Source organism: Hylobates moloch, unplaced genomic scaffold, assembly GCF_009828535.3.
Source record: "Hylobates moloch isolate HMO894 unplaced genomic scaffold, HMol_V3 SCAFFOLD_14, whole genome shotgun sequence".
NCBI classification, from domain to species: Eukaryota; Metazoa; Chordata; class Mammalia; order Primates; family Hylobatidae; genus Hylobates; species Hylobates moloch.
Window position 1 is genome coordinate 88,791,737 of NW_026652289.1, and position 22,476 is coordinate 88,814,212.

General features: G+C 42.8%; 1 protein-coding gene across 1 annotated transcript in view; it reads right to left on the minus strand.

Annotated features, from left to right (window-relative positions):
* The window catches only part of OCA2 (OCA2 melanosomal transmembrane protein), a 339,630-nt gene that overhangs the window by 214,242 nt on the left and 102,912 nt on the right, over positions 1 to 22,476 (minus strand). The window contains exons 11-14 of the mRNA XM_032174444.2: positions 22,040 to 22,096; positions 20,525 to 20,649; positions 17,081 to 17,219; positions 928 to 1,060 (exon numbers count right to left, since the gene is read on the minus strand). Of these exons, the coding sequence (XP_032030335.1) occupies positions 928 to 1,060; positions 17,081 to 17,219; positions 20,525 to 20,649; positions 22,040 to 22,096 (454 nt within the window). The remainder of the gene's footprint in view (positions 1 to 927; positions 1,061 to 17,080; positions 17,220 to 20,524; positions 20,650 to 22,039; positions 22,097 to 22,476) is intronic.

The window sequence follows — 22,476 nt, forward strand, 5'->3', positions numbered from 1 at the left end:
CCAGGCAACCTGCACAGCATCCACATTCTAGACCTCGTCAAGGAAAGGCTGCCTGTTTCCCAAATAATCTATTGTTCCTAATATATTCTAGTCAGTAACGATCTCAGCAAAACATCTACTAAAGTGTTTTAGTGATGAAAATGCAAAATGATAAGATGGCCCTAAGCCCTCATCCTGCTGGCTGGTGCTCAGCATCTGCTGCTTGTTTGTTTGTTTGTTTGTTTTTGAGACGGAGTTTCACTCTGTCGCCCAGGCTGGAGTGCAGTGCCACGATCTTGGCTCACTGCAACCTCCACCTCCTGGGTTCAAGCAATTCTCCTGCCTCAGCCTCCTGAGTAGCTGGGATTACAGGCCTGTGACACCATGCCCGCCTAATTTCTGTATTTTTAGTAGAGACGGGGTTTCACCATGTTGGCCAGGCCGGAGTCAAACTCCTGACCTGATTCAGGTGATCCGCCCACCTTGGCCTCCCAAAGTGCTGGGATTACAGGCATGAGCCACCGCGCCCGGCCTAGCATGTGCTCTTGATTGACAGGGTCCATCACCTCCTGTGCTGGGTTATGTTGCTGTATTTGCAGTCATATTTAAGACTCAAGCTATGATACACTATTACAGCACTACAGTCTATATATTAGTGTATTTGTACCATACACATGTGGCTTTAGGGGGTTATGACATGTGAGTTGTACATGCCGGCCATTACTTCCCACATTTTACCACAGTACACTTCACAGGAAACTAAAGAGGCACAGCTCATGATAGCAGCCCTGAAAACACAGTGTATACTAGAAGGCGGACGTGGAGAGTCACTGGTATTGAGCATCCAGCAACCCATCAACAGATACTTCCTGATTAGAAGTTCTCCTGGTAAACAACAATATTATGGTCATGAAATCTGAGCCTACATGAGGATGCACTTGTACTCACCAACAATCTCACTGGGTTCCTTGTTATAAAGCTTTCTGTTCCAGTAAAGGAGTCTGAGGAGCGGAAAGCAGACCAGGAGAACAAGGCAAATCCCAATGAACATGTGTGCAGTGAATCCGGCAAAGTCCAGGCCCTGGAAATAAACAAGGGGAAATGAAATGGCAGGCCGGGCGTGGTGGCTCATGCCTGTAATCCCAGCACTTTCCGAGGCAGGTGGATCACGAGGTCCGGAGATCAAGACCATCCTGGCTAACACAGTGAAAACCTGTCTCTACTAAAAAATACAAAAAATTAACTGGGCGTGGTGGTGGGTGCCTGTAGTCCCAGCTACTCAGGAGGCTGAGGCAGGAGAATGGCGTGAACCCGAGAGGCAGAGCTTGCAGTGAGCCGAGATCATGCCACTGCACTCCAGCCTGGGCGACAGAGCGAGACTCCGTCTCAAAACAAACAAACAAAAAGAAATGGCAGACAGGCCTTTCCTCCGCACAGGCAGCAGCTCCCTGAGTCAGGGTCCAGGGAGGGCCAGAGCCCAGGAGGGAAGGGGCTCACCAGGAGTTCCAGGACCTTAGGCAGAGGTCCTGGAGCCCAACACAAAACCCACGAAAGACCACGGATTCCTCACCATGATTTTGAAAATTGTTAACGTTTGTTTCTTTCATGTCGAAAACCAAAAACCAATTCTTACACAAATGACAAGCCATCATAGGAAGAAACAAAAACAGGCTACCACATCTAGCTAAACCTTGGCTTGATCCATCTTCACCACTAGATTGATGCCTTCCCCAAGATAGGGTGAAAAAAGACTGGGACAAAACACTAAACTATATGATCATATTTGCCCATTAAAAGGTAAGTTGAATTTTTAAACACTTCATTTAAGTCCCTGCCATCGGTCTGAAAGTGTCCTCATGGCTGGAGAGCACAGCCCTTTGCAGGGCACTCGGGGCCCATCAGGGCTGGGATCGCTTAGAGCATAGGGACCAGCCACAGGGACCCAGGCAGGTACATCTCCTTCCCGGCACGCTTCCTTTGCCTGCCTAGGGCTCTGCGAGTGGCCGGCCACTGAGGGTATCTTTAGAGCTGAGCAAATCCCCACTAGGTTGATTTGTCCTGGAATAAGTCAGCAGCGTCATTGGTTGGTTCTGTTCTTTCACACACAAACGTCCTGGAATAAGTCAGCAGCGTCATTGGTTGGTTCTGTTCTTTCACACACAAACGTCCTGGAATAAGTCAGCAGCGTCATTGGTTGTTTCTGTTCTTTCACTGACGTCCTGGAATAAGTCAGCAGCGTCATTGGTTGTTTCTGTTCTTTCACTGACGTCCTGGAATAAGTCAGCAGCGTCATTCGTTGGTTCTGTTCTTTCACAGACCATGTGCTTTTATACCTTCAGCACGTCTGTGCAGGCACCTCCTGAGCCCCCAGCAGGACAGATGAGGCTCCTATCCCCATGAAGCTGGCCATCTGGCAAGAACTCAAGGTCTTTTCTGTAGTGTCCATGGATCACAGGTGCCACAGCGGGGGTCAGAGGCACAGTGGCAATGCACGACCATGGGGAGTGACAGAGGGCAGGGAGGGAGGGACCACGGGCAGTCCAGCTCTGCCTTGGGAACCCTGGGAATCTCTTACATAGGTAGGGGGTGGCAACTCACACAGAACGTTAGTGAAGATCCCATGATGGGAGTTTGGAAAATCACCTTCCAAAGATCGGGGTTTGAGTGATTTAAACTATATTAATTGTTCCTTATTAAAATTTATGTATTTTGCCTCTCGCTTTTAGAAAATATGTGACATCACTTTCAACATTATTAAAGATACAACACAACTAGAGACCATTATCAATGAAGTTGTGTCAAAGTTTAGAGCTTGCCAATATACAATAATCTGAAATGCTTAATCCCTTACAGTTACCGGTACATCCAAAGGTTGTCCTTGAAAACAGCATTATAAATGACAGATGGAGCTGTATAAGCTAATTCCTGGACAGATGGCAGGGAAACCACACAGAGGCGGGACTCGTGGAATGCTTTGGGTGATCATATAGAAGAATTCACCACTTTCCCGATAGTTCTTCAATGGGGGTATTACATTGAATTTTGTGTTTATCTCTATAATTCATACCCCAGATATCTGAAAAAGGCCCACGATACTTTTAAGGGCTTATGAAACTGTTTTAAATTCTTCTAAACTCAGAAGCAAAAAAAAAAAAAAAAAAAATGAACTGGTGGGTCAGAGAAAATGATTTAAACTATAGTACTAACATATTTATACACTAGCTGGGTCATGAAATGCAACTGTTAATATTTTTTAGAGAAAATGTCCCAAGAAGACAGAAGTGCCTATATCCTGAGTAATTCTTGGTCCCTTTAGAACATAATAACTATAAAGTTTTGCCCCATTTGAAATGTTGGGGCAATTGGAGAAAAAAGTGATGAGTAGATAAAAGAAAAAAAAAAGCAAAGAGGTCCTGGGTGTGCGTCCACAGCAAAATGACACAGCACTAAGTGAAGCATTTGGTTGCTAGTAGACTTTTGATGGGTGGATTCATCAAAAAAGCAATGATAAGGGAAAAATCCAAACTGATAATTTTAGGAAACAGGCAGATGCAGTGTGCAGTGGGATGCAGATGTTTGCACTAAGCTTATTAGGTGCAGGTATCTGGGCCACCCTGCTGCTTTTACGTGCCTCTGTAATTTCCTAGACTCTCCTCTGTGTTCCCGTAACAAAACTACCCACCAGCACACTCATATCAATTCAGCGCCTAAATGCGCTCTTTCTGCTTCAAGGTGCCACTTCTGCTTTGTATTGTTTTGTTATGGGCTCCACTCAGTCATTTTCTTCTTAAATTTCCCCACTGTCCTCATTTGATGGATTAAATGGCCAAATATTAGGCACGTAAACCAAACAAAAGAGGAACCCCCAATCAGATTAGAACATTCCCAGATTCATAATCTACATACATTTAAGGGGACACGCCTGAGGGACTTCTGGCCCACCAATATCATTTTCTAAGAATGACGCTTCAGACTAGCTCTGTGACAAGTCAAAATGGTCCATTAGGTTGTAAGGGAGGGGCTGAAGCCAAAATGATTCCTTGAATTCTTCCATGTGAAAAATTAAAAAAAAAAACTTCTTATGAAGTGTTTAGCTGAATCTATTGAATATTTTAGTAAAATATGCATGGTGTAATTTGAAAATATAATCCTGTCTAGACGCCCAGTAAGGAGAGGACCCAGAACTGCGGGAATGCGTGTGGGCCGGACGGGGGTGTGGGTCTCGATGCTTGTGAGGAATCCATCAAGCATAGGTGCAGGGGTCCTGGCACACATGGGTCTAAAGGTAGAGCCTCTGGCAGAGACACAGATCCCAGCATGCTGAAAATAGAGCAAGCCACAGAGGGAATGAGCTCTGCTAGCCAGTGCTGATCTGAGAGGAAAAAAAGGTCAAAATGGAAGACCCCTGAGCCCACAAATATTGAAGGTGTGTGTGGAAACCAACAAACCAAAAAAGAAAACCTGCAAAGGAAATTCAGAGGGGGCCAGAGAGGCAGAGCAGGGCCCACAAGAGAGAGACACTGTCTAAATTATCACCCAATGGAGTGGGGGAAAACAGTAGTGGAGGAGAAGCCAAAGAACTTCACAGCACATGCAGCATGGCAGGAACGCATGAAAAACACCCCAGCAGGCACTGCATGGTGGGAAAATATGAAGAAGGTCCCAGCACGCACAGCATGGTGAGAAAATGTAAAGAATGTCCAAGCACGCACAGCATGATGGGAAAACATAAAGAATGTCCCAGCATGCACAGTATGGCAGGGAAAGCCTGAAGAACGCATGCTGGGAAAAGGTGAAAAACATCCCAGCACACACAGAATGTTGGGAAAACATAAAGAACATCCCAGCATGCACAGTATGGCAAGGAAAGCCTGAAGAATACCCCAGTACGCATTGCATGGCGGGAAAACGTGAAAAACATCCCTGCACACACGGGATGGTGGGAAAACAGGAAGAACGTGGCAGCACGCACGGCATGATGGGAAAACGTAAAGAACGTCCCAGCATGCACAGTACGGCAGGGAAAGCCTGAAGAACTCCTCAGCAAGCACGGCATGGTGGGAAAACGTGAAAAATGCGCCAGCACGCAAGGCATGGTGGGAAAACCTAACTATAATGTCCCCACACGCACAGTATGGCAGGAAAGCCTGAGAAACGCCCCAACATGCCCGGCATGGTGAGAACGTGGAAAAAACGTCCCAGCATGCAAGGCATCATGGGAAAACATGAAGAACGCCCCAGCATGCAGGGCATGGTGGGAAAATGGGAAGAATGTCCTAGCAAGTCCAGCGCACGGTATAGTGGGAAAAGTATAAAAAGCATCCAAGTACACAACCTGGGACATGAAGGGAAACCTGTCTTCCTACGAAGATGCCATTCAGAAGCATAGGGGCACGCTTACCTCAAGAGACTTCAGGTATTATTTTAAAGATATTTGAATAGTTTTGTTCACCACGGTGAGTCTCTGTAGAACAGGCATAAAGGAGCAAATGTAACCAGCAAAGAAAAACTTTATCCTGTCAGCTTGTTAGGAGCTGAAGGTGCAGTGGGTTGGTGCACATGGATGCTACAGCCAGGCCGACTCATGCTTACCCAAGGGAGGCTTGTGGCTGGGGAATAAGTGGTTGTCCATGTGGTGGATCCTGGAGGTCCTCCCTACCTACCTGTCCAGTGCTGGAAATTCCACCGACAGAGTTATCCCAAGAAACCTGGGAGACCTAAGCCTGGTGCAGCATTGGTAGGTGGCAAGAACTTTCCTCACAACTTCCTGTCATTTCTGCCTAATGCTCAGAAAATGTGGACGAGTTTTCAGATGTGACTTCTTTACTGTTCCAAACTCTAGTACTGATTTGTTTATTATTCCTCTGAACTACGTTAAGTATTCATTTTCTTTGTGAATTTTTTTTTTCATTAGCTTTAGGGGTACAAGTGGTTCTCGGTTACATGGATAAATTATATACTGGTGAAGTCTGGGATTTTAGTGCAACCGTCACCAGAGTAGTGGACATTGTACATAATATGTAGTTTTTCATCCGTCAACCCCTCCTGACCTCCCCTCTTCCTAATCTCCAATGTTCTCATTACCAGTGTATGCCTTTGCATACTCACAACTTAGCTCCTACTTATAAGTGAGAACATGTGGTATTTGCTTTTCCATTTCTGAGTTACTTCACTTAGAATAATGGCCTCCAGTTCCATCCAAGTTGCTGCAAAAGACATTATTTCATTCTTTTTTTATGGCTGAGTAGTATTCTATGGTGTGTGTGGATGTATATACACGCATATCTCTCTCTCAAATTTTCTTTATCCACTTATCTGTTGATGGGCATTTAGGCTGAGTCCATATCTCTGCAGTTGTGCATTGTGCTGTGATAAACATAAGTGTGCCAGTGTCTTTTTGATATAATAACTTCTTTTCCTTTGGGTAGATACCCAGTGACTGGATTGCTGGATTGAATGGTAGATATACTTTTAGTTCATTGAGAAATCTCCACAGTATTTTCCATAGGGGTTGTATTAATTTACATTCAAACCAGCAATGTATAAGCGTTCCCTTTTTACCACATCTGTGCCAACATCTATTGTTTTTTGACTTTTTAATAATGGCCATAATGGCCATTCTGGCTGTAGTAAGGTGATATCTCATTTTTTTAATTTGTATTTCCCTGATGATTAGTGATGCTCAGCATTTTTTCATATGTTTCTTGGCCAGTTGCATATCTTCTTTTGAAAAATGTCTACTCATGTCATTTGCCTACTTTTTATTGGGATTATTTGGTTTTTTTCTTGCTAATTTGTTTGAGTTTCTTGTAGATTCTGGATATTAGTCCTTTGTCAGATTCATAGTTTGCAAATATTTTCTCCCATTCTGTAGATTCTCTGTTTACTTTAATGGTTATTTCCTTTTTTTTTTTTTTTTTTTTTTTTGAGACAGAGTCTCTCTTTGTCACCCAAGCTGGAGTGCAGTGGTGCGATCTCGGCTCACTGCAACCTCTGCCTCCATGGTTCAAGTGATTGTCCTGCCTCAGCCTCCCGAGTAGCTGGGATTACAGGCATGCACAACCACGCCCAGCTAATTTTTTTATTTTTAGTAGAGATGGGATTTCACCGTGTTGGCCAGACTGGTCTCTAACTCCTGACCTCAAGTGATCCTCCCACCTTGGCCTCCCAAAGTGCTGGGATTACAGGCGCATGCCACCATGCCCCGCCTGCATTAGTTTTTCAGTTTAATTAGATCCCATTTATTTTTGTTTCTGCAGCATTTGTTTTTGGGGTCTTTGTCCTAAATTCTTTGCCTAGGTCAGTGTCCAGAGGAGTTTTTCATAGGTTTTCTTCTAGAATTTTCATAGTTTCAAGTCTTAGATTTAAGTCTTTAATCCATCTTGAGTTATTTTGTATATTGTGAGAGATGGGGATCCAGTTTCATTCTTCTACATGTGGCTAGCCAGTTTTCCCAGCATCATTTATTGAATAGAGTGTCCTTTACCCAGTTTATGTTTTTGTCCACTTTGTTGAAGACCAGTTAGTTGTAAGTATTTGGCTTTATGTCTGCATTCTCAATTCTGTTCCATTGCTCTATGTGTCTACTTTTATACCAGTACCATGCTGTTTTGGTTACTATAGCCTTTTAGTATAATTTGAAGTTTAGTAATGTGATGCCTCTAGATTTGTTATTTTTGTTTAGGATTGCTTTGGCTATTCAGGCTCTTTTTTGGTTCCATATGAATTTCATGATTGGTTTTTCTAATTCTGTGAAAAATGATATTGATATTTTGATAGGAATTGCATTGAATCTGTAAGTTACTTTGGGCAATATGGTCATTTTTGTGATACCGATTCTTCCAATCCATGAGCATGGGATGCATTTCTATTTGTTTGTGTCATCTATGATTTCTTTCGGCAGTGTTTTGTGGTTCTCCTTTTAGACATCTTTCAACTCCTTGGTTAAGTATATCCCTAGGTATTTTATTTTTTCATAGCTATTGTGAAAGGGATTGAGTTCTTGATTTGATTCTTGGCTTGGTCATTGTTGGTGTATAGCAGTGCTACTGATTTGTGTACATTGATTTTGTAACCTGAGACTTTACTGAATTCATTTATCAAATCTAGGAGTCTTGGAGGAGTCTAGAGTTTTCTAGGTATAAGATCATATCAGTGGCAAACAGACATAGTTTGACTTCCTCTTTTCCAATTTGGGTACTCTTTCTTTCTTTCTCTTGCCTGATTACTCTGACTAGGACTTCCTCTTCATGAATAATTTTAAAATTAATTTCAAACTTAAGTTTTATTTCATAATCTGTTTTCTTCCTATTTGAGTTCCTTGATGAACTAAACAATGCAAAATAAATATGCACATCATGTGATGCAAATGTATGGCTGTGCTGTCACTATTGATAATGAGGCTTTATCAATTTTTCTCTGCTGAAGACACTGTCCCTGAAACTATGAGTGCATCTGTGTCTTCATACAGAGAAGTATTTCCTTATCTCCAAACTACTGTGAAATAAATTAAAATCAAGGCCGGGCACGGTGGCTCACGCCTGTAATCTCAGCACTTTGGGAGGCCGAGGCAGATGGATCACCTGAGGTCAGGAGTTCAAGACCAGCTTGGGCAACACAGTGAAACCCCGTCTCTACTAAAAATATAAAAATTAGCCAGGCGCGGTGGTATGCACCTGTAATCCCCGCTACTCAGGAGGCTGAGGCAGGAGAACCACTTGAACCCAGGAGGCAGAGGTTGCAGTGAGCCAAGATCACACCACTGCACTCCAGCCTGCGCAACAGAGCAAGACTTCATTACAGTTTAATTCAAAATTCAGGGAAAGTCATTAAGTAGAAGACAAGGAATGCCATCTTCAGTAAAACAAGGACAGTCCTAAGGCCATCTCCCCAGAGAATGTCACTTTGGCAGAAAATTGTATGACAAGCCTGGGCTGAGCCTCAGCAAGACCACAGAGGGTACTCACCTCCAGGGCCTTCTGAGTATTTTTGCAAAAACCTCACCTTTGTCTCCTACCATCATATTTAAAATCTGGATATCTTAAAACGGCTTGTCAGTATGCCATGGAGGATTGTAGCAGTGGTCTGACAGACTGCTTTTTGCCCTCAGTTTTCTACATGGCTTGGTAGAAACACAGCCAGTGTCTGTCTTGGGTCACATAGTATTGTTTAGTTCAGAATATTTTGATCTAGGACTGTAAAGGCAGGCTTAAAATGATGCAGAGTTAACTCAGGTTGTGTGTAAGAAACACACCATGCCTAGGATTTTACATTAACACTAATGTGGTGTTAGTCAGGAGAGTTAAACTGTTGCAGCATTCATTAAATGCTGTCATAAAAAGAAGAGAAAAAATAACAAGTTGAAAGCCAAGTTCTAATAAGAGTCTAATGAAGTACAGTAGCCACATCTTCACTTGAACTATTTTTCTACCTATTCTACTACAACTTAGGTTTTCCACTAGAAATTAAGGTTTTAGGTTTTACACTTACATCTATGATCCAGTTCGAGTTAATTTGTGGATATAGTGGGAGGTGTGGACTGAAGTTCATTTTTCCTGCATATGAATATCCATTTGTTCCAGGACAATTTGTGGAAAACGCTATCTTGTCTCTGCTAACTTGGCTTTGCACCTTCTTTGTCAAAAATCAGTAGTTCACTTATGTGTGGGTCTGTATCTACACTCCCTACTTTATTCCATTTATCTATTTGTCTGTCTTGATGCCAAAACCACTGTCTTGGTTACTGAGACTTTATAATAAATCTTGGTGTCAGGAAGTACTAGCCCTTTCAGTTTGTTTTTGTTTCTTTTTTTGTCATTCTGGATACTCTGAATTTCTATATAAATTTTAGAATCTGCTTGTCAATTTCTACCCAAAGAAAAATCCTGCTATAGTTTTGATGGGGATTGCTTGAATTTATAGATCAATTTGGAAAGAACGGATAGCTTAACAATATTGAGTTTTCCAGCCCATAAAAAGGTGTACCTCTTAATTTATTTAGATCTTCTTTAATTACTCTGCAGTTTTGTAGTTTTCAGTATATAGGCTTTGCATATGTTTGGTCATATGCAATATCGAATACAGCATATGTTTTGTGCTACTGTAAATGAAACTTTAATTTTAATTTTCAGCTATTTATTGCTAAATACAGAAAACCATTAATTTTTGTATATGGACCCCGTATCCTGCAACCTTGTCAAATTTATTTATTATTTGCAGGAGCCCTTTTGTGGATTGCATCAAATCTTCTACATGGACAATTTTGTGTCATCTACAAATAAAGACTTTTAATTCTTCCTTACCAATATTGATGCTTTGTATTTCTTTTCTTGCATTATCGCATGAGCTATAGCCTCCAATAAAATGTTGAATAAAAACAGTGAGAACAGACATCCTTGTCTTGTTTCTAATCTTAGAGGGAAATCATTCAGTTATTCTCAATGAAGTATGATGCTAGCTATAGATTCTCAGATGTTCTTTATTGGGTTGATGAATTTCTCTTTCATCCCTAGTTTCTTGATTTTATCAGTAATAGATATTGGATTTTGCCAAATGTTTTTTCTGCATCTATTGAGATGATTGTATGGTTTTCTCATTTAGTTTGTTAGTGTAGTAAATTACATTGATTAATATTTCAAATATCACAAGAATCTTCCATTCCTGGATAAATTCTACTTGGTTAAGATGTATTACCTATTTATATATTGTTAAATTGGATTTACTAATTTTTAAAATATTAAATCTATGTTCACAAGAAATATTTATCTATAGTTGCCTTTTCTCATACTGGTTTTGTCTAGTTTACATATCAGGGCCTCATAGAATTAATTGGGAAATATTTTCTCCTCTTCAATTTACTGTAAAGCTTTGTATAGAATTGGTATTATGGCATTATTTTTTCCTTAACTGGGAGAATTCACCAAAGAAGCTATCTTAGCCTGAGTTGTTTGTTTATGTTTGTTTTGTTCTTTGTGGGAAGGTTTTTAACTCCATATTTGATTCTTTCTATAGATATAGGGCTACTCAGGTTACCTACTTCTTCTTGAGTGAAATTTTAGAGAGTGTATCTTTCCAAAAAATTGTCTATTTTATCTAAGTTGTCAGTTTACATAGAGTTGTCCATGATCTTCAGTAAGAATAGCGTTAATGTCTGTATGCTCTGTTGTAATATAACAACTCTTATTCCTGATATTAGTAATTTCAATCTTCTGTCTCATTTTCCTCATCAGCTTGGCAAGATGTTTATCAATATTATTGATCTTGTCAAAGAACCAGCTTTTGCTTTCATTGATGTTTCCTATTTTTCTAGTCTGTGTATATTCTTTTCTTCTGCTTACTTTCAATTTCTCTTTCTGATTCCATAGGATAAAGCTGAGGTTATGGATTTGAGACACATCTTTTCAAATACAGGTGTTTAGTGTTATAAATTTCCTTCTAAATACTGCTTTAGAGTAGGGACCAGCACACGTGGAGCTGGAATACAGCCATATCCATTCATTTATGTGTTGTCTATGACTGCTTTCATGCTACATAGTGGTGCAGCTGAGTAATTGCAATGGAGACCATACAGCCCACATGCCTATAAAATTAACGACATATGGCCTTTTAAGAAGTCTACTGACTTCTGCTATAGAGGAATCCCACACATTTTGATATGTTCTGTTTTCACTATAATTCAACACAAAATTGCTCAGGACTGAATTGTGTTCCCCCGAAAGTACTGTGGCCGAAGCCCTACCTCGCCCCCTCAATGGGGTGGTATTAGGAGATGGCGTCTTTTGGAGGTGATAGGGCTTAGATGAGGTCATGAGGATGGAGCCCTAAAGCTGGGATTAATGCCTGTATAAGAAGAGACGCCAGAGAGCTTCATCTCTGCCTCTTCTCTCCGCCTCCCTGCCACATGAGGACACAGTCAGAGAGTGGCCATCTGCAAGCCTGGAAGATAGCCCTCACCAGGGAATGCAATCCACTGGATCTTGAACTTTCTAGCCTCCAGACTGAGAAATAAATTGCTGTTATTTAAGCTGCCCAGTTTATGGTATTTGGTTATGGCATTCCAAGCTGATGAGTACAAAAATACTAATTTCAATCTCACTTTCTTCTTTGACCCTTGGATTACTGAAATGTGTGTTATTTAGTTTCCAGATATTTGAGGATTTTCCAAATATCCTTGTTATTAATTTCTAATTTAATTCAACTGTGGTCAGAGAAAATATTTTATATTACTTGAATCTTTTTAAATTTATTGAGATCTGTCTTATGGCCTAGAATCTATTTCGGTTAATGTTTTAAGTGCACTTGGAAAAACATATACATTCTTCTGATATTGAGTGGGGTTTTCTATAAATGTCAACTAGGTCATGTTAGTTAACAATAATGAAGTTTTCTATATCCTTGTAGATTTTCTCTCTGCTTGTTCTTTCAATTATTGTGAGAATTGTACTGAACTCTCCAACCATAATTAAGGATTTCTCTATTCCTCCTGCAGTACTACCAAGTTTCACATATTTTAAAGCTCTGTCATTGGTTGTATAAATGTAATTTTTATGTTCACTATATGAATTTACCCCTTTATTATAATGAAATGTTCTTTAATCCTAGAAATATTCTTTGCTCTGCAGTCTACTTTGTCAGATATTAATATAGCCACTTTGTTCTGATGAGTCTTTTGCCAGCCATCCCTTTACTTTTAACGTATTTGTGTCTCTCTCTCTCTCTTTCTCTCTCTCTCTATATATATATACACACATACATTTTTTTTTTCTGAGACAGAGTTTCACTCATCACCCAGGCTGGAGTGCAATGGGGTGATCTTGTCCCACTGCGACCTCCATCTTCTGGGTTCAAGTGATTCTCCTGCCTCAGCCTCCCGAGTAGCTGGGATTCCAGGTGCCCGCCACCACACCCGGCTAATATTTTGTATTTTTAGTAGAGATGGTTTCACCATGTTACCCAGGCTGCTCTTGAACTCTTGATCTCAGGTGATCCACCAGCCTCGGCCTCCCAAAGTGCTGGGATTACAGGCATAAGCCACTGCCCCTGGCCTTGTATCTTTATATTTTAAATGTGTGTCTTGTAAGCAGCATAAGGCAGATGTTCCCTGAGTTAATTTGGTTCAATTTACAATTTTTCAATTTCACAATGGTGCAAAACCATTTCAACTTTGATGTAATGTATAATATTCAATGTTACATGAGCTATCCAGCACTGTATTATAAAATAGACTCTGTGTTAGATTTTGCCCAACTGTATGCTAATGTAAGTGTTCTGAGCACATTTAAGGTGGGCTTAGGCTAAGCTATGATGTTCAGTAGTTTAGATGTATTAAACATATTTTGGCTTATGATATTTTTAACTTACAATAAGTTTATCTGGATGTAATCCCAAAGTCAGTTGAGGAGCATCTACAGTTGGATGGGGCTTGTTTGTTTGATCTGACAATTGCTGCTTTCTAATTGGGATATTTAAACTATTTATATCTTATGTAATTATTCAATATAGTTAGGTTTAACTCTTGCAATTTGTTTTATATTTGTTCCATCATTTCTTTGCTTCCTTTTGCCTTTTTCCTAAATTTCATTCCATTAAATAAATACTATTTATGATTCCACTTATATTCTTTGTTGGCATTAGCTGTTACTCTTTGTTTTTCCTTTTAGTGGTTGCTTTAGAGTTTATCATATACACTTTTAACTTTCACGGACTACCTTCAAATTATACTAGTTCACATATGCTATAAAAAATCTTACATTAATATACTTTTTTTTTTTTTTTTTGAGATGGAGTCTCACTCTTTCGCCCAGGCTGGAGTGCAGTGGCTCAATCTCGGCTCACTGCAACCTCCGCCTCCTGAGTTCAAGCAATTCTCCTGCCTCAGTCTCCTGAGTAGCTGGAACTACAGGCACGTGCCACCATGCCCAGCTAGGTTTTTCTTTTTTTTTTTTTTGTATTTCTAGTAGAGACGGGGTTTCACCTTGTTAGCCAGGATGGTCTCGATTTCCCAACCTTGTGATCCACCTGCCTCAGCCTCCCAAAGTGCTGGGATTACAGGCGTGAGCCACCGTGCCTGACATATTAATATATTTTAATTTCTCCCCTTCCAGGCTTTATTTTATTGTTGTCATCAATTCCACTTACATGTTACATTATTATTTTGTTTAAACAATTATCTCAAAGTGGTTTAAGTAATTTTTTAAAGTATGTGAATTTACCCATGTAGTCACCCTTTTCAGTATTCTTCATGACTTTGTGAAGATCCACGTTTCCATTTGGTGTCATTTTCCTTCTGCCTTAAGGGCTTCCTTTAGTATGTCTTACCATGTGGGTCTGCTGCTGATGCATTCTTTTTAGCTTTTCTATATGAGAAAAAGTCTGTTTTTTGTACATAAGAAAAAGAGATTTTCACCGGGTGTAGTAGTCTGAGATCACAGGTGTTTTTTTTTTCAGTATTTAATGGTATTGCCCCACTGCCTTCACACGTGCATTATCTCTAAAGAGAAATATATTGTCGTCGTTATCTCTGTTTCCTCGCCTGTAACATGTCTTTTTCTTTGGAAACTAAGATTTTCTCTTCAATGATGTAAATCATTGCTTTCAAATAATTTGATTATGATGTGCCTTACTGTAGTGTTCTTCGTGTTTCTTGGGCTCTGGCTTCATTGAACTTCTTGATTCTGTGGGTTTATACCATTCATAACATTTGGAATTTAGGATCATTTTTCAGATGCCTTTTTCTGTTCCCCTCTCTCCTTCAGAGATGAGAATTCCATGTTAGGCCACTTGAAGTTTTCCCATAGCTCACTAATGCTTTTCAGTCCTTGTTATTATCTTTTTACTCTGTTTCATTTTGGATCTATGTCTTCAAGTTCATTAATCTTTCCTTATGTAATATCTAATATGCCACTAATCCCAGCAAGTGTATTTCTATCTCAGACATTGTAATGTTCATGTCTAGATGTTTGACGTGGGGCTTTTTTAATATCTTTAATGTTGCTACTTGGTGAATATCTGTAACACCATTATAATGACAGTTTTAATGTCCTAGTCTGCTAATTCTAACACCTGTGTCTGTTGTACGTTAGTTTCAAATGGTTTGTATCATCGCTGTCATAGATTATATTTTCTTGCTTCTTTACATGCCTGATAATCAGTGATTGGTTGCCAGACATTGCAAATTTTACTCTGTGTGTTGTTGAATATTTTTGTATCACTCTAAATATTCTTGAGGTTTGTTCTGGGATGCAGTTAAAATACTTAGAAACAGTTTGGTTCTTTGGGGTCTTACTTTCAAGATTTCTTAGGTGGAAGCAGAGCAGTGTTCAGTTTGTAGTTAATTACCCCTCACGACTGAGACAAGACCCTTGTGAGTACTCTACCCAGTGCTCCATAAATTAAGAGGTTCCAGTCTGCCTGGCAGAACAGACATCATTACTATTCCTGTTGTGTGCGTCAAGCACTCGTCCCTCTCATCTTTCTGGGTTGTTCTCCCCGGGTCTCATGTGGTCTTCTCGCATGAATGCACTCATCTGAACACTCTGCTGAACGCTCCAAAGGGACCCTCTGAGGATCTCTGTGGTTCGGCTGTGTCCTCTCTGGACTCTTCGCTGCCCTGGTCTCCCCAGACTTCCAGCTTCATCCTCTCAACTCAGGGGGTCTCGTGGGCTCGGCCAGGGTCATCCCTCCCTGCACAGCACTCTGGAAGCTCTCTCGAGGTAGTGAGCTGGAGCAGTCATAGAGCTCACCGCATTTGTTTCCCATCTCACAGGGATCACTGTCCCTTTGTGCCTGGTGTCCAGTGACTTTGTTACCATTGTTCCATGTGTTTTGTCTGGTTTTGGTTTATTTTTGTTTGTTTTGTTTGACTATGGCAAGAGAGTAAATCCCGGCCCTGTTACTCCATGTTGGCCAGAAGCAGAAGCTGTGCTGTCTTTTGTATTCATCTATATCCACATACAAATGCTCTAGGATGCTATTTGCACCAAAATATTAAAAGAATTTACCTCTGGTTTGTGGAATTATGAATTTTTATTATGTGTGCATGTGCATGTCTGTGAAACTTCTGTTTTCTACCAAAAAAAGTATTACTTTTTTATGGAATGAAACTAACAATACAATTTTTTTCTAAAAATACTTCTGTTCCATGAGCATGAGCTCCATCCTGGATAACAGGTGCCCCTAGGATAAACTGCAGGGTCTGTTACCACCTGACATGCTCCAGGGTGGCGTGATCATGGCTGCACCCCTCAGCTCACATGGCAAAGTTGGTGAAGGGTTGCCAAGCAGTTTCCCAGGGCAGCTAGGGAATGCAAAGCCATACCCAGAACCTCTGGAGCGCGCTGCTTCCATGAAGTTGCCATTAACACCCTGGAGCCACGGATTCTCAAATGTTTAAATATTTTTATGGAACACAGCGTTCAAATACAAACACAATGACACCCTTCAGACGCACACACACACACACACACACACAAACACATCATCTACAAGAAATAACACCAATGTGGAAGCATTTTCACTGATACCTCAGAGGAGGAAGATTGAGAAAATTCTAATGATCAAAGAGTAGTTCAATTTTCACCTTGAAGATATGCACTTTCTAATACTTGTCTTTATTACAGTATACAAAGAAATTATACCCTAATATTTATATGGGGCTTTCAAAGAATTTCTAAAGACATTCATTTCCGACCCTTAAAAAATAAATTTTAAGTCATTCATCAGTAAACTAATCCACCACAGTTAAGAAGGGAATCCCATATCTCCAGTGAGAGGGGACAGGTCATTTTGTTTTTAATGTAAGTTGGAAGAAACCTCAGTTCCTATTAATACAATTAATATAACATACTATGACTAACTATATCATGCTATCCAGTCATTTCTTTAAAAACTGACCAGAGTGAGTATGAAGTCAATTCAAGCCAGTTAACTCTAGGATTGAAGGACCAGTCACCTAACATCCCAGTCTTGAGATGCCCAGTAGCACTTACTGTGAAGAGGTGGCGTGATGATCTTGATTTCTAACACAGGCGTCTACGTGGAGTAGAGTGCTAAGTAAGTGGAGGTGTGGATTTACTGGAAGCAACCCTAGCATGCTGGTACATACCATCTTCCTCAGCTCTTGGTTGGAAACAATAATGACATTTGGAGGGTCCCCGATGGCAGTGGCAGCTCCTCCAATGTTTGTGAAGATCACTTCTGCAATCAGGACTTGTCTTGGATCGAGGTTCAGCACCTCACACAACCTGTCACAAATAGAGGAAAATGAAAGTAATCCCACTGTACACATTGTGAAAGGCCCACGTGCAACCCAGAGATTTTTAAGGCGCTTGCTCGTATAAGGGAGGCACACACACACACACACACACACACACCTGTGGGGAAGGCAGTGCTGGAGAGAATGAACAACTGCAACAACCCCCGCAGGCCACAGCTCACTCCGAGAGTTACATTCCTTTCCAGAGTGAGCCTCCAGCCACCAAACCCTCAGTGTGGTTAGGTACCGTTTCCCCAGCACTCCCAGGTCTGGAGGGAGCACTGGCCCCCAGGGCAGGGCAGGCCCTCCACAGGCCAGCTGGTGCTGTGGGGGTAAGTGTGGAGGCAGTGCGGATGGCTCGCACAGGGCCTGCTGACTCAGCCCCTTTCCCACCTCCCGCTTCCTGGACACCAAGGCCCTAGGCTCTCTTCTCACCCCCTCCCTTTGTTTCATTCATCTTGTATTTTCTATTTATTTACTTTTTATTGCTATAATACATACTAGATATATACATACATACATACATACATTTTCAGGGTGCATATGATAATGTAATAATTCACATAATCAAACCAGGTAACTGGGATACCCATCCCCTTAAATATCAATCTGTTCTTTACCCTGGGAGCATTCCAGTTATTCTCTTCTAGCTATCTTGGAGTGTACAATCAATTCGTGTTAACTGTATTCACCCTACTGATCTGTCAAGCCACATTCTACAGCTGTGGAGCTCCACCGATGGCCTCACACTAGATTTGTGCTGGAATCTGGGAGTCCTACGACTTGGCCAGCGCAGACCAGTGCCTGGGAGTGGGCCCGGGGAAGTGGCGCTCTACAGCTCCCCAGGGGACCCAGTATGCACACAGTTGGGAAACATTGCTCTAAAGAAAGTGTAGAAGGCACATCACAGCATCTCCCACACCTGCTCATCCGCACAGCCCACTCCCACACAGGACCCGGCCTCGGGTCTCACTCAGAGGCCTCCCACCACCTCCCGGCCCTCAGCTCTGAGTGCAGCCAGCCACACAGCCTCCCCTCTGCTGGCCTGAGGAGCATAAGCCCGTGGAGCCATGTGGGAGCTGAGGAAGGAGCGTGCCTGGGGACCGAAGCAGGAGTGGCTCCACAGATGAGCCTCTGATCCCAGGCAGCAGTGGCACTGTGCTGAGGAAGCTCCCAGGATCTGCTTCTAGCAAGAAAATATGTGTGTGCAGCAGTCAACAGTGCCAGATCAAGCAGGGAGGCGCATCCATCTCAATGGAACTAGCTATTAACTATAAGGACCAAAGCCACTTAGTCCAGACAAAGGGGAAGAATGTGGCCAGCACTTACAAAGCCATAAAGAATATGGTCAGATAAATAGGGAATCTTAGAACACCAGCACTGGAATCTTGAAAGATGTAAATTTTTGACTAATAAATGGAATTACTGCTCTAACAACATGACAAAGGCAGTTCCAAGTAGTGAGGACATGAAGAAATTCTGGCAAGGCTGAGAAACCCCTCAGCTGCCCGGGCTATACAGGGATGCTGGGAACAAAGTGCCCAGTGCACCCAGCCCTGGAACCCTGCTCTCACCAGGCTGCCATGGGGGAGTGTGAGGACACGTGGAGGTCTTCAAGCCAGGGCAGCAGCAGAGTCATGCTGGTTAGAAGGGGCAGATGGGCCTGGCTCTTGTCCCCTGACGTGTCCAGGAGGCACAGTTTGGTGCCGTCAGTAGTGTATGTGACAGTGTACAGCAGCCTTCAAACACGTTCACGCCCTCCCTCACTGACTCTCCACCCCGGGCACTGAGAGGGGTGGTACCACACCCTGCGAGAAGGCTGAGAGCCCGGCACCCCTCCCATGCCACACAGGGTGTGACAGTGTAGCCCAGCTTGCAGGAGCCTCGGTATGAACCCAAGTCTCCACATGGAGGCAGCAGATGGCCTGGGGATGCTGCATCTACCTCTATAGTGGCGCTGGCCACTCCCTGCCCCTCCCCACCCCACTCCTTCTCTAAGACCCACTACTGTTCTAACACCAAAGGCATCCCCCAAATTAACCCAGAGCCCTGGAAGCAGCCCTGTGGGGCCTTGGAACTTGCTCTGTGTCCCATGCCTTGTGTCCAGGCAGGCTCTGTGTCTCACAGCGCCCTCAGAATGCCAGCTCAGGTTAATCTCTTTGCTGTTACAACCCAGATCAGTGCACCTGAAATGACTTGTTCAAGACATCCTACTACCAAGCAGGACCTGAGGATGACTCCCTGAGAGGCCCCTCTCTCGCCCTCTGTGTCCTCAGGGCCAGCCCAGAGGCTGACATGCTGGGGAGCCATCTTTAAAATAGAGAGCATACATATGGAAACACACAGGTCCATGTCTTCAGAAGGGGCCCACATGAGGACCAGGACCGCAAGTCACGCTTCAGAAGATTCTGGGCAAACAGGCCTATGGCCCTCAATAAATGATGAATGATTAAAGTAGATGGAATTAAAAGAATGGAATGGAATAGAATGGAATGGAATGGAATGGAATCGAATCGAATCGAATCAAAGTTCTCTTTCCCAGAGTTGCCCTATAAAGCCATGCCAGACTCAGCCTTGGTTCTGCTGAGCCCCGTTGGTCCTGCGACCCTCCGAGCATCTGATGAGGAACCTCACGGTGGCTGTTCCAACTCCCCCTAGCTACGTGACCCCCTGAGCCCTGGGCATGTGTGTGACCTGCCGAGCCAGCCCAGGTGGCAGATGGTGACAGAGAAGAACATGGACAGGGACTCCTGGCACCTGGGCACCTGGTGGTCTGGGGTGAGCCGTTCTTTTTTTTTTTTTTTTTTTTTTTTGAGACAGTCTCACTCTTTCGCCCAGGCTGCAGTGCAGTGGCACAATCTCAGCTCACTGCAACCTCTGCCTCCTGGGTTCAAGGGATTCTCCTGCCTCAGCCTCCCAAGTAGCTGGGATTACAGGCATGTGCCGCCATGCTCAGCTAATTTTTGTATTTTTAGTAGAGACGAGGTTTCACCAGGGGTGAGCTGTTCTTGTCCAAGTGTCTCCCCATGAGACCACAATCTCCAGGAAAGCAAGGACTATGTCTTCCACCTCCCATAGGCATTTCTGCCACCAGCTTCTGAGGCCCCACTGCTTGTAGCATGTACTGCAGTCACAGAAAGCAGACACGAGCTGGACTGGAATGCAGTGAGCTGTGGGCTCAACTGCCCACCTTTTCATGCACCTGAGAATGGAGCCTGGAGCCAGGCCATGCAGCCAGAGCCCGTGCCTGTCAGAACCTGGCCGCAAACCCCACGGCAGAGGTGCTTTGCATACCTTATGGTCACAGGTGTGAAAAGGAGCATGGTGGTGACGTTGTCCAAGAAGGCAGAGAGGACGGCCGCGATGAGACACAGCATGATGATCATGGCCCACACCCGTCCCCGGGAGAGCCGGTATGCCTGGCCACACACAGAGAGAGTACAAGCCAGAGTCAGCAGGCTCATAGAACAGAGGCAGCCTCTCATTAGTGACTTTAAGAACAGGGAGCCAAACATTGCCACATGGGTTAAGACGTAGACCCACGGACTCCTAGTGGGGCCGGGATGAGCGAGTGCTGGCCACCGCAGTTCCTGGGCATTCTAAACCCTCCCTAGCCAACACTGCCAGCCCTCTGATCTTCCTCCTTCACAGAGCCCCTATGATGGTTAATTTGTCACAAGGTGATGACCCTCAGTCCCCATAATGCCATCGGTATTCTGGTTAGACCACCTGGGCTTTGACATTTGGGATCCATGTGAGCCTAGTGTCTGCTGATCTCTGGGGAACTAAGGGACACTTTTAATAGTAAGGAGTAATAGACCAAATATCTACCTGGCATGTATAAGATGGGGCACAAAGATGACAAAAATCACAGCACAGTTCTATCAGTCAGAGTTTGCAAAGGGCTTTGTTGAGTAATTTTTTTTTTTTTTTAGACAGAGTCTCACTCTGCCGCCCAGACTGGAGTTCAGTTGTGTGATCTCAGCTCACTGCAACCTCCACACCCGGGGTTCAAGCAATTCTCTCGCCTCAGCCTCCCAAGTAGCTGGGACTACAGGTGTGCGCCACCATGCCCAGCTAATTTTTGTATTTTTAGTAGAAACGAGGTTTCACCATGTTCACCAGGATGGTCTCAATCTCTTGACCTCGTGATCCACCCACCTCGGCCTCCCAAAGTGCTAGGATTACAGGCATGAGCCACTGCACCCAGCCTGTTGAGTAATTTTTAAAAAGACCTTTTCAGTTTCAAAAATATATATATATTCAAGCACAGCACTAGACTGCATTAGCAGGGCATGGTACACATTGAGCTCTCCTCTTGCCAACCCTGAATGACAGGACAGGTACAAATCCTGGAGGCCAGAGCTGGCTGGTGAAGCTCCCCAGGGTTCCAGTTAAAAACATAAATGTGTATATATTCAATATTTAGGAAGTAATCATGGAAATTATTTCACCAAAAAGCAAAGTAATCAGAAGCTAATGGCTTGAAATATTGGGATACTCTAATATGTAAAAAAATTTTTGATGTGTAGCTCTCACCAGACAATTTAAATAATACACAAACATTCAACCTGAGTACCCTTTTCCTTGACCTCCTCCTTCATTTCTTTACTGAGCAGCTGAAAGTGCCGCTCAGAGCCATACAACTTAACACAGCAAGCATACCCTGCCCTGCAGAAGCAACCTTTAAAAGAAGGATGGAATTTTTCAATGTTTGTTTTAAATGTTTGTTTCCTAAATATATAATGTCAGAAAAATACATATATAAATTAATCAGGATAGAATTATTAAATGCAACATCACACCTACCTTTACAGCACAATAATCGAAAAATCCCGTTTCTGAAAATATGGCTACTAAGATCATCTACACGGAAAAGAGAAGAAGAAGACAAGGATAATCTTTTAGCAGGACACCATATTAAAACGACATCAGCATGATCCCTTACACATTTGAGCTCTGGCCTCTGAAAGCCACCAAATCACCAAGCTCCTCACTCTGAGATGCAGCAAGACCGTCACTTCCTGGAATAGTATACTCACTCACTCCTCGAATGGAGCCTCTTGCTAGCAGTTTTGTGCCTATATGTGTGTCCAGGGAGTTGTCCTCAAGGCACATTACCATCCCATCCGATCCTCACACACACACACAAAAAAAACCATCAGGTGCTATTTTCACCCTCTGTTTTATAGACTAGAAAATGGGATCAGAGGCCGGGCGTGGTGGCTCACGCCTGTAATCCCAGC